This window comes from Antrostomus carolinensis, unplaced genomic scaffold (genome assembly GCF_000700745.2).
Source record: "Antrostomus carolinensis isolate BGI_N321 unplaced genomic scaffold, ASM70074v2 scaffold11010, whole genome shotgun sequence".
NCBI classification, from domain to species: domain Eukaryota; kingdom Metazoa; phylum Chordata; class Aves; order Caprimulgiformes; family Caprimulgidae; genus Antrostomus; species Antrostomus carolinensis.
In genome coordinates, this window is record NW_010286461.1 from 2223 (window position 1) to 15842 (window position 13620).

Below are 13620 nucleotides of genomic sequence, written 5' to 3' on the forward strand. Positions count from 1 at the left end.
TCCTGTGCAACCTGCTGTAGGGAACCTGCTTTGGCAGGGGGGTTGGACTGGATGATCTCCTGAGGTCCCTTCCAACCCCACCATGCTGTGATTCTGTGAACAGGCCCTCAGGAGTGACAGGAGCAGGGCACACAGGGTGTGGTGTGGCAGAAGGGCATGGCGTGGCAGTTCGGGTGGGGAGGGTGCTGCTACCTCAGAGGCTGCAACCCATCATCAAGGAGCTGAGAACAGCAGGAGCCATGGTATTGACACAGCAAAAAGCTGTGCCCTCAGCGTCTCTCACGGCCCCTCCTTGTGGGTCCCTTACAACTCACAACATTCTATGACTCTACATGGAAGGACCAAGCAGCATGGACAACTACTGGTTAGCATCAAAGGGACAGCTCCCAAAGGCAACGCCATCGTGCTGATCCACCAACACAGGGCCAGGAGACAACCTGAGGAGGGTCACGTCGTCAGGGGGTGATGTCTTACCTTTCTGCCCTTCTCGTTGTCTGGTAGGTAGCAGTAGCGAGGAAAGTCTCTTGCTGTGTATGGCATCCCGGGGTTGGGGTGCTCGGGGCCCTGCAATAGGAAAAAGACATTTGGCATGGACACATCCATCTTCACATGAGTTGGACAATCCCTCAGCGATGGGATTTAGGATCAGCAGCAGGATTTGACATAGGTCCACCTCAAACTATCTCTTTCATGTAAAAGCAGCAAGGAATTGCTGATGATGAGTTGGAGGTATCCAACCTGCTCTTATGGGAGATGTGAGTATTATGGGTTCTCCAAGAGCAGATGGGTACAAAGCCAGCTCTTCAGATTACTTCAATTCTGGTGGGAGACAGCACCAAATCCCAGCTTTTTTCCATGTGGTCTGATGACATCCTAAAAAGACCACCCAGCTCAAACCTTTGCAAGCTCACTGCAACCACCGAAACCTCAGACGTGGGTTGCAATACCAGACCTTGGGATGTCTCCTACCTTGTAAACATGGGCTGAGTCTCCTCCCTGCTTCATGCAGACATCAGTCTTTACTGCAGGGGAAAGGCTGTTGTAGATCCTGGGGCCACTCTCAAAGTAGGAAAAGATCTTTCATGGAGGAGACCCAAGTAACCTATCCTTTGAAGAACAGCCAGTGCAGCTGCTCAGTGGTGGGCCACCAGCAGGTACTGTACTGGATCCCAGTACTTTCCTGGGAGGCTCTCACAGCTTGTGCTATCCAGCAGCACCCGTTCCTGTACTCACCTGGATGCCTCTGCTGATGTGATACACAATCTGGATTGTCCCACAGTCCTTGTGGCCAGGGAGGGACTGGGGGAAAGTGAAGACCTCCATCTTCCCTTTGGGCTGAGTACCGGTTTTCTCTCCGTAGATGGTTTTACAAGAGGGGCACTGCAAACTCCCGTCCTGCCAGGGGAGAGAAGCAGCCATCAGAGCTCCACAGCCGAGTCACCCGGGCACAGAGGACCTGGTGGGGACAGGTCAGCTCGGTACCTTGTTCCCTCTGGAGTACATGGCCAGCATGCAGAGCATGTGGAAGGAGTGCTGGCAGTTTGTCAAACGACCGACTGTCTCTGGCTTGATTGTGCTGTTGTCGTATTCGTCGCTGTAACTGGAGGGGGAGGACAGTTTCTCCATGCAGATGATACAGTCCTGGAGTCCAAGGCAGAAGGGAGAACATGAGACAGCAACACACGCTCGCAGCACAGAATCCTGGGCTGCACCCAGAGCAGCGTGGGCAGCAGGTCCAGGGAGGGGATTCTGCCCCTCTGCTCCGCTCTCCTGAGACCCCACCTGCAGTGATGCCTCCAGTGCTGGGGCCACCAACAGCAGGACATGGACCTACTGGAGCGAGTCCAGAGCAGACCATGAGGATGATGTGAGGGCTGGAGCAGCTCTGCTGTGAGGACAGGCTGAGAGAGTTGGGGCTGTTCAGCCTGGAGAAGAGAAGGCTCCAGGGAGACCTTCTAGTGACCTCCCAGTACCTGAAGGGGCTCCAGGAAGGCTGGGGAGGGACTTTGGACAAGGGCAGGGAGTGACAGAACAAAGGGTGATGGCTTGAAAGTGGCAGAGGGGAGATGGAGATGAGATGTGAGGAAGAAATTCTTCACTCTGAGGGTGGGGAGACACTGGCCCAGGTTGGCCAGAGAAGCTGTGGCTGCTCCTCCCTGGAAGTGGTTGAAGGCCAGGTTGGATGAGGCTTTGAGCAACCTGGTCTAGTGGAAGGTGTCCCTGCAGGGGGGTTGGGACTGGATGAGCTTTAAGGTCCCTTCCAACCTAAACCAGCCTGTGGTTCTATGAAAACCACTGTGTAGTGCGAGCACAGGCTGATCGTAGTGACCGACCCACCAAGGAGATGCTTCAGGAAGATTTGCCTTCAACTTTAATCCTTCCCTTTGAGGTTTAAGGGCACAGAGACCAGTTTCCTTATCTGGCTGGTATCACCCCACTCCACCACCTCCTGGACAGCAAAGGAAGAGAGCTGCCCTCAGGCAGAGGGGATCAGTGGGAACCGAGTACGGTTATGTCCTGCTCCTCTACAGAGCAGCTCCAGTGCAGGGTTTTGACCTCTATGAGCACTGAGAGGACACCAAAGCCAAACTCCCTCCTCCACCCCAGGCCCTGCAGGAAGCTCCAAGGGAAATGGGGAGGCATTGCCAGGCGTAGCTATTCCACCCACACCGTGCTTTCTCTGTCATTGTCCTCTGCTGAGTTACCACACGTGGGCTTCAGGCAGTGTTGAGGCCTCTCTATCTAGCATCAACAACACCATTGCAAGCAGCAGTATCTACCACACATGGGATGCCCAAGGAAGGATGGTCCTCGGGCATTGCCATGGTTTTCACAGCACCCCAGTGAGTGTCCCACTGGGCAAGCAACTCCAGCTTGCCCAGTGGGACACTTCACTGTCCTCTCACCTCATCGGTAGGAGTGCCCTTCAGCTCTTCCAGGTACTTCTTCACCACTGCTTCTGGGTCTGTTGGTGTTGCTGCACAAGGAGAGAGATGAGAAAAAGAGAGAAGAAATCAGACACACTATGAGATATGACCGGCACGTGCAGGGTGAGCTAGAGAGAAGGGAGACAAGGAATTCACTGGCCAGGACGCCAAGGAGAAAGGTTTGGGTTAGATGGGGAGAAGAGGCTGCTCCAACTGGTCCCTACAAGCCCCACAAAGGCTTTGCTATCAGAAATGGCTACCACTAGGACTGTGGGTGCCGCAGGTGGGAGAGCCCACCAGCAGATATTGGTGCCTTGTGCCATAAACCCAGGGGTCTGCCTGTAACTGCCATGCTCCAGTTCTCCCCACGTACCCCAGGCGATGCCAGCCAGGTCCCAGCTGGACTTTGTGCACAGCAGAGGCCAGAGTTAGGATCAAACTCAACCCAAGGACACTATGGTCTCAATGGGACAGAAGATTCCATCATCTGTGTTGTCAAAGGAGAAAAGGCATTCCCACATTGCCCCAGCTGGCACCTGACAAGGAGACCCAGCAATCCACAGAGCTTCAGGCCCTGCTTTGAGTACAGCAGAACGAGCATCACATCCTCAACACGGAACAGTGGCCTTTCTCTTCAGCTTCCACACACATGTATCCAGCAAGACACAGCGCAAGTCACAGGGTATATAAAACAAAGCAGCTTTCTAACAGGTACCCGATTTGCAGCACACAACACTGATGTCTCCAGTTTCCTAAACATAGTCCCCGATCCCCATCTACCCAGACACGGGCACCCGAGCAGCCCACCAGCACCAGCAGCCTGCTCCCCTCAGAGACATTATGGGATTAAGCAACAAACACCACACAACACCCAGAGCAAGTTATTGCCGAGAGCATCAGCAGTCACCTCAACTCCCAGCCCAACCTTTTGGAGCTGCCCAGCAAGGCTTGGCTTAAGGCAGCGAGCATTGCACAGCTCCGCACGGTGCCCAGCCCCGGGCGAGAGGAGATGAGCTCCTTACCGGTCATCAGGCCCGTCACAGAGGCTGTCAAGCTCTTCCACCAGCCTAGGAAAGGAAACATTTGCACAAGTGACGTTAGGACTCCACCTGGCAAGAGGCAAAAGAGAGACCTGTCACTTGGCTTGCGGGGGGAACCCCATCCTTCCTTCTCAAATCTACTTCTGGGGGAGATGGAGGGGAAAGCAGTGGTATGATGAATGTACCAGCAAAGGCATAGCTATTCCTTCTCCATTCTCCTCCATCCTGGCCAGCCACGCTGCCAGGGCAGTTCAGGGAGCTGGGAAACACTAACAATGGCTGGAGAGGCCACATGCATCCACACTCAACACCCCAGAGCCTTGTGAGGGAGTTGTACTCCAGCACTCCCCCAAAGAACTCTGCTCCCGAGCTCATTTCTATGCCACGGTAGGACACCAGCTGTATTTTAGCACAAAGAGTACTGCTCCTCCAAACTCCACACTCCCAAGTGGACACAGAGCATCACCACGTACAACTGCCGTGTGTCAGAGCTGTGGGTGCATCTTCAGCTCTCCCTGTCTACTTTGGTGCTTTCAAGGAAGATGGAGGGCTCATGAGTGTTGCTTGTGTGGTTGAAAAAGCTGTGCATCAAGAGACAGTCACACTGCAGCCAGCACCGAGCTGTTCTGTCACCCTAAAAAGCAGCTTCTGTCACCAGGCAGAACGGGTGGGTGCTGTTTTCTAGATAATCACTTTTCAGGGTAGAGGCACAAAGATGGTGAAGCAGAAGGGAAGGACCGCTGACACGGTGTGGGTGTCGTTAAACTGGCAGAGACCTGGATGGCACAGATCCTGTATCCTGCAGGAGCCCATCCTTCCTGTGAATGCCAGCTCTGCAAGCTGCTCGTGCTACAGGGGCACCTGGACAGAGAGCACCAGGTCACCCTGCAGCACAGGCAGCTGAGTGAGATGCCACCAGGGAAAAGATGTTTTTTCACTGCAGCTGAGCTAGCTCGGGGCAACAGAAGAGAGTGAGGCAGAGAGCTAACGTGGGTGGAAAATCATTTAGCTAAGGAAGACTGATGAACTGGGAGTTGGACTCTCCTAAATGAAGACACAGTCATTAAGATGAGTTATTTTCAGAAGGGGATTCCTGGCCATCCTGAAACACAGGATTTCTGGCAGAAGTAGCAGGAGGAAAGAATGACTGAGCACACAGAGTAAGAAAAGAAGCCCAGGAGGTGAAGGGATGCTCCCTCTGAGGGCCAGCACCAGGCAGGAGAGATGCCTGATGTCTCAGGCAGAGCGGGGCTGCGAGGATCACCCTCTCGAGACCCTTAGCCAGGAAGGTAACAGGATAAAATAAGCATTAAGCCAAAGAAGAACCTGGAAGCAGGCGTTTTCCTCTTCAGAGGCATGCCAAAATCTCCTGGAAAAGCATTTCCAAGAACTGTCATAAGAAGAGCAGGAGATAAACAGGAACCTGGGCAAGTCCCAGCCTTCCAGCTCTCAGGCCAAGAGCCCAGCAGTGCCAGGAGCTGCTTCAAGGCCTCATCACCAGATCCCACGGGGAATGCAGCTCCTTGCCTTGCCTTTTCCAAAGGTGAGAAACGGGTCCAAGAATCTCCTCTGCTGGGACCTTGCTCATACGCAGCAGATCAAGAGCTGCCAGCCCGGGACGAGTCATAGGAGGATGTGATCAGTCTGAACTGACTCAGCTCATCATCAGCTCAGCTCGGTGCTTACTGTGCCTGAAGCCCTCCCAGCTGTGTGCCCTGTGACATCCCCGCTCCAGGCTGGCAAACACAGGGTGGTACTTTCCACACATGGCATTTGGAACCAGGCTCTGGCTTGGCAAGAGACCTGCATGGTCACAGAGGAGATGGAGGCTTCAGCTTCTTCTGCTCTTCACGCCTCTGTGAGCAGGGCTAGCTGCTACCCACCATAAAAAAAAAACCCGATCATGATGACCACCACGTTCTCAGTCCTGGGGATCTCATGCTGCCTGCTAGACTGCCCGTCAAGTCCTTCTAGACTGTGTTTTCCAGGTGGCTCTTTTTGAAGTGACTTTCCTTCTTGTCTCTTCTAGCTACAGGCTGGAGAAAGCAAATGCCAAAAAGATATGCAGACAAGGTGGTGAAGACAGCAGAGAGGATGTGTTACACCAGCAGCAACATCTGCCCAGTACTTGGCAGAAGGTCCCAGCTCACCTGCTCCCACCTGCACAGCAGAGCTGAGCAGCTTTAGAGCAATTCACCTTGTTCAGGAGAGCAGAGGATGCTCCCGCCCTGCAGCTCCTGCTGGGTGTTTCTCTTGCTGTTGACTTTCCTTTCTCTGTAGCAGTTCAGATAAACAAAAGAGATTATTTGCTCAAGAATGAATTTGAATCAAATCAATGAATGGAGACAAAAATCTCAGTGCAGGGCTGGGTAAGAGTGAGGACAGGAAAGCTCTTGCAGAGCCTGTGGGGTACAGCAGGGATTTTGGGCAAAGCAAATGGCATTACACCACCTCACCAGATGGCATTAGGATGGAGCTGGGGGCAATCAGAGGCAGAAGATGGTGATGCAGCCCTCAGCCATCCTTAGGAAACCCATGCCTGATGGGTTTGCACTGTGGCATCTCTGATCTGTTCCTGTCACTTTGCTGTGATAATGCTCTGATGCATTTAGATCCACCAAGGTTGTCTGGAGAGAGGAAGGAATGAGGAGCCCAGATGCTTTAGAAAAATCTGTCCCCAACTGCCAGTGCTTGAATGTCCCCAGTCCCAGGAAAGCCTTTTGATGATAACTTGGTTTCAGGAAGGGTAGTGAGGCCCACATAGCCTTCCCTGCCTCCAAAGAGAGGCTCTTCCTTGGGCAGAGCAGCACACCTGGCAGGGCACATCCCAGCAGCACGGTGGGAGGTAGAAGACGGCTGGGGAAGCATGAGCCACGTACACTTCGGTGCATGAATCACTTCCTTACCAGACCATTTGCTCCATAAAAGCATTTACCTCCAAATCTTTGTTCTAGCCATCCCTTGGGAACATCAAGCCTCTGCAGTCCCCAGAGTTTTCAGGATTCAAGAGCAGATTGCAAATGCAATAGCAGAATTGACCGATGCTGTTTCTCACCAGCTGGCCTAACGCTGTGCTATCAATTTCTCGGGGAGGTGAAGGAATGTTTGTCCTGCTTTCATTTACAAAGACAGGAATAACGATTTAGTTTTGTTTTAAATGCTTCCTCTTCCTCCCTGTAGATAATAAGTTGCTTGCTGAAGCAAGAGCTTTCCATGGGCAACATTTAACAGATGTTTCGAATCCTTCCTCAGCAACCCAATGCTTGGAACAGTATCATACCTCCTTCTGCATCCCCAAACCTGCCATATGGTTAGCAGCAGCAGCAGACTCTTCTCTTTTTGATACCCTAACACAGCCCAGACACAGCTTGTTTCTAGTTATCATCATGGACAGTCACCCAACTGTGATCACTTCTGTTCCCTGGACTTGCAAAGGTTGGATCACTGACCTCAACTCCCAAAAGGGCTGCCCAGAGATCAGGAAGGTGAGAGATTTGCTGCTAAAACCACATTTTTCCACATTTAGCATTTCAGTAGACTCACCAAGCGACCAGGCTGCTCTGGTTGTGACACAGAGCATCCCTGTTACTGCAGCCTGGCTCCTGGAGTAGATGGACCCCATGGGAACAGTGAACTCTCCCGACTCCAAGGGGTTCCCCCAGTCCAACCCATCCCATAGGCACTGACACGGTCCATAGTCCCAGCTGCAGATGGACAGGACATATGGGGAGCGACTAGAGTCAGCTGGGATTACTCCCCTCACCTTGCCAGATCCCATCCTGATCAGCAAGGAAGGATGAGCATGGTCACCTCACCTCCCCTCCCTCTGTGATCACAGCACTCCACACATGACTGCCCACCCCAGAGAGGACATGCAGGGAAACCTCCAAGCCAGGAGAAAAGCAGATGGTGATCCCGTCAGCTGCAAGGGTCACAAGTGACACACCATAGAATCCCAGACTGGTTTAGGTTGGAAGGGACCTTAAAGCTCATCCAGTCCCAACCCCCCTGCAGGGACACCTTCCACTAGACCAGGTTGCTCAAAGCCTCATCCAACCTGGCCTTCAACCACCTCCAGGAAGGAGCAGCCACAGCTTCTCTGGCCAACCTGGGACAGTGTCTCACCACCCTCACAGCAAAGAATTTCTTCCTCACATCTCATCTCCATCTCCCCTCTGCCAGTTTAAATGCATCACCCCTTGTTCTGTCACTCCCTGCCCTTGTCCAAAGTCCCTCCCCAGCCTTCCTGGAGCCCCTTCAGGTACTGGGAGGCCACTAGAAGGTCTCCCTGGAGCCTTCTCTTCTCCAGGCTGAACAGCCCCAACTCTTTCAGCCTGTCCTCACAGCAGAGCTGCTCCAGCCCTTGGATCATCCTCGTGGCCTCCTCTGGACTCGTTCTAACAGGTCCATGGACGGCAGTGCTGATCCATCAGGTTGCCAGGACACGTTCCAGCACCAACAGCACAGTGCCTGCTCGGAGACCACGGCTTCCCTGAGACCTGCAGCACCCTCAGCACAGCACAGAGACATCACTGCCAGAACAGCACCAAGGCTAATGAGCCCTGACTAATTAGCACCTTTGTTTAACAACCCAGCTGTTGGCCAAGCTGACTGCCACTCCATCAGCATCCCCTCAACCCCTGCGGGACCAGGGGCAGGAGAAGGAAGTGAGAAGGGGCTTGGTGGGGGTACGTTGCCCCCCCAGCCCCTATTTTGGCACCAGCTGGTTGCAGTCAGCACACTGATGGGCACACTCCGGGATGGAAAATCCTGGAGAGGTGTGGGAGGGGAAAGGACATGTGATGGACAAATTCAGGGCACAAATTCTCTGCCTCTTGGCAGCTTCAGGGCCTGTAATGGGAAAAAGAACCATCTGGCCAAAAGGCAGGTTCACTATCTTCACTGCAGAGCAGCATTCCTGAGCCCCAAGGGTGTTGTACAAACACAGCTTGTTCCTCAGCACCTTCTTCATCCCAGGAGTCGTGCACACTGCAGGACCAGCCTCCCTGTCCCCAGCCAAGGGGACCCCACTTTCTAAAGTGAGAAGGGTGATTTTAGCAAACTAAAGCAGAGAAAGGCACCCCCTTCTCAGGGGTCAGCACTGGAAAGGGCAGAGCTGGCAAAGCACCTCCTCTGCAGCACGTCCTGAGCAAGATGAGGATGGCTGGGACAAATCCTGCCCTGCCAGATGGGAGAAGGAGCTGCTCGGTGCCACTTCCCCAGACACTGTCCCATCCCTCCTGCTGATGTCCCCTCTCTGCTCCCTGAGCTGGAGGTGTGCTGGCCCCAGCAGGTGGCATTGGTGAGCTGGCAGGGAGGTGGCAGCTAGGCAGGTCCTCAGGCCTGGCTCTTGGGGCTGGCACCAGGCACAGCCCGGGGCTAAACCGGCTGCCTGGACCCTCCCAAGGGCTGAGACTGGCACCAGCTCTGCCCCAGCACACCCACCCACGCGTGTGCTCCTAGGTGCTGCAGCAAATGCTGATCATAGAATCACAGAACTGTTGATGGGAAAAGACTTTTAAGATCATTGAGTCCCATCATGAACCCAACACCGACAAGCCCCTGACTAACCCATGTCCCTCAGCACTTTGTCTACACGACTCTTCAATCCCTCCAGGGATGGGGACTCCACCACTGCCCTGGGCAACCCCTTCCAACGCCTGAGAACCCTTTCAGCAAAGAAATTCTTCCTCACATCCAATCTCAGCTGCCCTGGCCACAACTTGAGGCCATTTCCCCTTGTCCTAATGAACCAGCATCTCACCTTGCTGATGGGACATGCGGCACCAGGCCTGGCTACAGCCGCCCCTCTGCTCCCCTGATGGATACCAAACCCAGCGTATGCTGCTCTCGCCCCCAGCCCATGTCCCATCTTCCTCACCCACCTCATGTCATGCTCTGCATTGCTGCTCTCCCCACCCTGCTCAGAAGGTGCAGGACATCCTCCCATGAACACCACACACACTCTCACAAGCACCCTGGTCGCTGGCACCCACATCTCCTGCACACCAAGGACAGGCTGGATGCTGCGAGTGTGCTGCTATGGACAGACCCCACCAAGGAGAAGCCGGCAGCCAGCGGCACTGCAGAGGAGCGGGGCTGTGTGTTTGTGGACACACCTTGCCCTAAATGTGGCTAGTTTCATGTCATTAACCAGCAGCAGGTGACCAACAGGCCTGGCCCTCAGTTTTTCCAGCTCCTCCAAGGATGGGGGCAAGGCAATGCCTCTGCAGGAGGACCTGGCCTCTCTGCAGCTCTTTTTCTGCAGTTTACAGGGTGTCCCCACCACCCAGCCCCTCTGCCCTGGCTGTGTAGGGCTGGATGGATGCTGCCTGCACCAGGAGTCGGTGTTACCCACCACCATGCCAGCTGGTTCCACAGAGCGAGGTCCTCATCCAGCCCCTCTGCCACCCACCTCTGCTCAGCTCTTCTCCTTCACCTCCCATTTTCCTTTGCTCCTCCTGTTCTTCGACGCTCCTCCTGCCACCCCCCTGCTTTCTCCTCCTCCTCCTCTCTCACATCCTACTCCACGTTTGCTCTCTCCCCACTTCTCGCCGTTTGTGTCTCCTCCTCCCATCTCCCTCTATAATGCATTTCCACAAGATACCTCCCCTCTGCATTTAATTTCTACCTTCTACCACCCCTTCCTGCCTCCTTTGGATGAGTTTGGACCTCCATTCCCCATCAAGCCTCCTCACTGCAAGCACTTCTCCAAGGAGAGAGACACTGGCACCAACAAACTCCCCAAGACAGCCAGATGCCTCTTCACCTCAACCTCAGGGCTCTTCCCTCACCCTTAAACACAAGCAGGCCCAAGTTGAAAAACCACCCACCTCTAGTGGGTGGTTCCCCCCCCCCCCCCCTTTTTTCCCCCCTTTGCTTATCTGAAGGGGGAAGCACCTTAGATTTGGTGGTGGTTGACCACCCCACTTGTGCTGGGGTTGGCAAACAACCTCTACAGCTACACCAGGCTGAATTCACACCTACCCTCGCAGAGTCCCAGGACTGCTACACACAGATGGGACCCAGGCTCTAAACTGGGAGCCCACAGACTCTGCAAGGGTGAGGGTGTGGGCTGCCAGTGAGATATGAAGAGGAGAAATGAAGGTGGCTCAGCTCAGCAGAGAGCTGGGGTAACACAGCCCTTCCTGCCAGGGCATGTCCACCTGAGAGCACTCCACTCCTTTCCACCCCAGACAGAGGGAGAGAACAAATTCTCTTCAATTTGACCTTGAAAGGCCTATATGACTCAAGGGCTGCTTGTCTGGAAGATCCATCTCATCCCATGACTCAGCCATGACAAGCACAGCTCACAAGCAGACCTTCTCTGGAGAGCACACATGGATTAAATGCCCTCCATGATGGTCACTCAGCTCCCAGACTTGTCCCACCAATGAGTGAGAGAAGGTCCTGGTAGGTGGACACCCAGGGCTCCCCAAAAGGCTGTAGCAGGACCATGGGGGAGGCTGCAGAAGTCTCTGACATGCACAGAGAACAACTGGGCTGCTCGAGCTTGAATGGCTGATGGAAACGAGCAGAGCTATCACAGGATAGGGTCTACTTTATCATCTCATTTTACAGCCTGTCAGAGACCGTGCAGGCCAGAGGAGACGTGCCCTGCTTCTCCCCTTGGTGGGATGAACATCATCAGTCAAATCAGACGAGCCAAGAGGGTGAGGGGAGAGACAAAGAGGAAAGGAGGGAGGCAGAACAAGTGCAGAGAGATAAAAGAGAAGGAGATGGAAGCAAATATCAGAGTTTGAGCAGGAACTACCTTTCTTGGACACTTTCCTCCCCTCCTTAACTGAGCTGTGTTTTTTAGTGGCTTTATGGGTTCTGGCAGCTTGCGGCACATAGGTGAGGTGCACGGGGAGTCCAGCGGCTGACATCAGAATAGCCGTCATGCCTACAGCGGGTACGAGATCAACATCCAGGAAGGAAACAACGGGGAAACACATTCATTAAGAAAAAAAATAAAACCAACCAAAAACTTTAACCTTTCAAAGAAAATAATAATAATAAAAAAATAAATCAAAAACCCCAAGCCCTTGAATCAGAGGATGTAAAACATGCGAGAGGCAACGGGGTTGGAGTCAGTCCAAGGACAGGATCCAGAGGCTTTTAGAGGGAGGAGCCCAGGCAGCAAATTAAAGCAGGGAAATACGGGTGCAAGTCTCGCCCGTGACCCTCTAAACTGGTGTGTGAACAGGACCTTCCTCTTTGCCTTGGCTTTAGGGCTCCTCAGACACCCAGTCTGCTGTGGGGCAGTCTTCTTGCTCACCACAGCCCTGACCCTGGGGGTCTGAAGGATGAGGGGCATCAGTTGTAACCCATAAAGGTCCTGCTCAGCTACTCCCCCCCCTAAAACTACATCTTTCAAAGGTGTTACACCAAACTGATCCCTGGAGTGCAGCTTAACTGCCTTCAAACACCACAACAGTGCTGGGCTGACCATGGGCTGGAGCTGCCCCACTCAACCCCCTGCTAGATGATCCCCATTTGACCCACAGTGACAACCCCCCACTCACCCCACACCCTCTCCTCCTTGTCACTCTATTTTTTTCCTAGCACCCCCAGCTGCAATGCAATCCTCACCCTCCTCCATCCCAGCCAGCTGTATTCATGGGATGTAGTTTGTTAAATCTAATGAATCATTAAAAAGGACAGCCATTCCCTGAAGGTAAAATTGGCCCACAGAGAGCTACAGGACTGATCATGCTGATCTAATATGATGTTTGCCTGTGAAAAACAGGTCGCTTACAAGTCGTAACATTTCTAAGGTAGCACAGTGGTGTTAAACTTGCATTCAAGAAAACACCTGCCTTTGCTTTCCCAAGAATTGACTTCCACCTGCAACAGCCATTGCCATAATTTAAAAAAAAATAAATAAATTTAGAAATGCTTATGTTTGCAAACCAAACAGCCTAAAAGCCAGTGTTTCCCCAAAAGTTACCTCTGACAGCAGACCATCCAAATCCACCACATCCTAACGCTGTGGGAATTCTTGCCAGCATCCTGCACAGTAATTCACAGACAAAACTGAGATTTCTAAGGATTTTCTTTTCTCAAGCCTCTATTCAGCTGGGCTGGGAAAAGATCTAAGAGAGCATTTGTTCAGGACAAAAATGAGGTACCTTGCCCACACATGACTGAAAATCGAGTTATGATGGGAAGCATCAGCCAGCTTTGTGTGCAAGTGGTAAGACTATTTTCTGTTTCAAATATGCAACCAATCAAGTACCTGCACCTTGTGACTAGAAATCCCCTGTGCAAAGCCTGTGTCAATGCCCTACAAGCAGAACTCCCCCTACACGGTGCTGACCACATTTTGCACCTCCTTCATGTAAGGTCCAAGTACAATAAATACTCCAGAACCCGTTCAAATCCTTTCTTGATACACAAAATTGAATGCTTTTACTAAAACTTTTGATCTAAGGATCAAAAGACAGACAGAAGGGGTTTCACAAGAGGGGCACAGGTAGGTGAAGTCATTTCCCCAAGGTTACTCAAGAACCTTCAGCAGAGCTGGTCTGGTCAGAAGACCAGGCTGCCCAACGCACAGTGAAACCACATGCTTCCAAATGGAAATAGGTAACAGCAAACCAGGCAGCTCTGGATCACCCTCATCAGGTACCATCACTGTTGATCTAGAT

General features: G+C 53.0%; 1 protein-coding gene across 2 annotated transcripts in view; it reads right to left on the reverse strand.

Annotated features, from left to right (window-relative positions):
- DTX2 (deltex E3 ubiquitin ligase 2) overlaps positions 1 to 13620 on the reverse strand; it is a 33898-nt gene that overhangs the window by 943 nt on the left and 19335 nt on the right. The window contains exons 4-9 of one of the 2 annotated variants that reach the window (XM_029085748.1): positions 11742 to 11873; positions 3950 to 3994; positions 2907 to 2977; positions 1483 to 1641; positions 1234 to 1395; positions 475 to 564 (exon numbers count right to left, since the gene is read on the reverse strand). In XM_029085748.1, the coding sequence (XP_028941581.1) occupies positions 475 to 564; positions 1234 to 1395; positions 1483 to 1641; positions 2907 to 2977; positions 3950 to 3994; positions 11742 to 11873 (659 nt within the window). The remainder of the gene's footprint in view (positions 1 to 474; positions 565 to 1233; positions 1396 to 1482; positions 1642 to 2906; positions 2978 to 3949; positions 3995 to 11741; positions 11874 to 13620) is intronic. The other variant, XM_010171265.2, reaches the window with a different exon arrangement.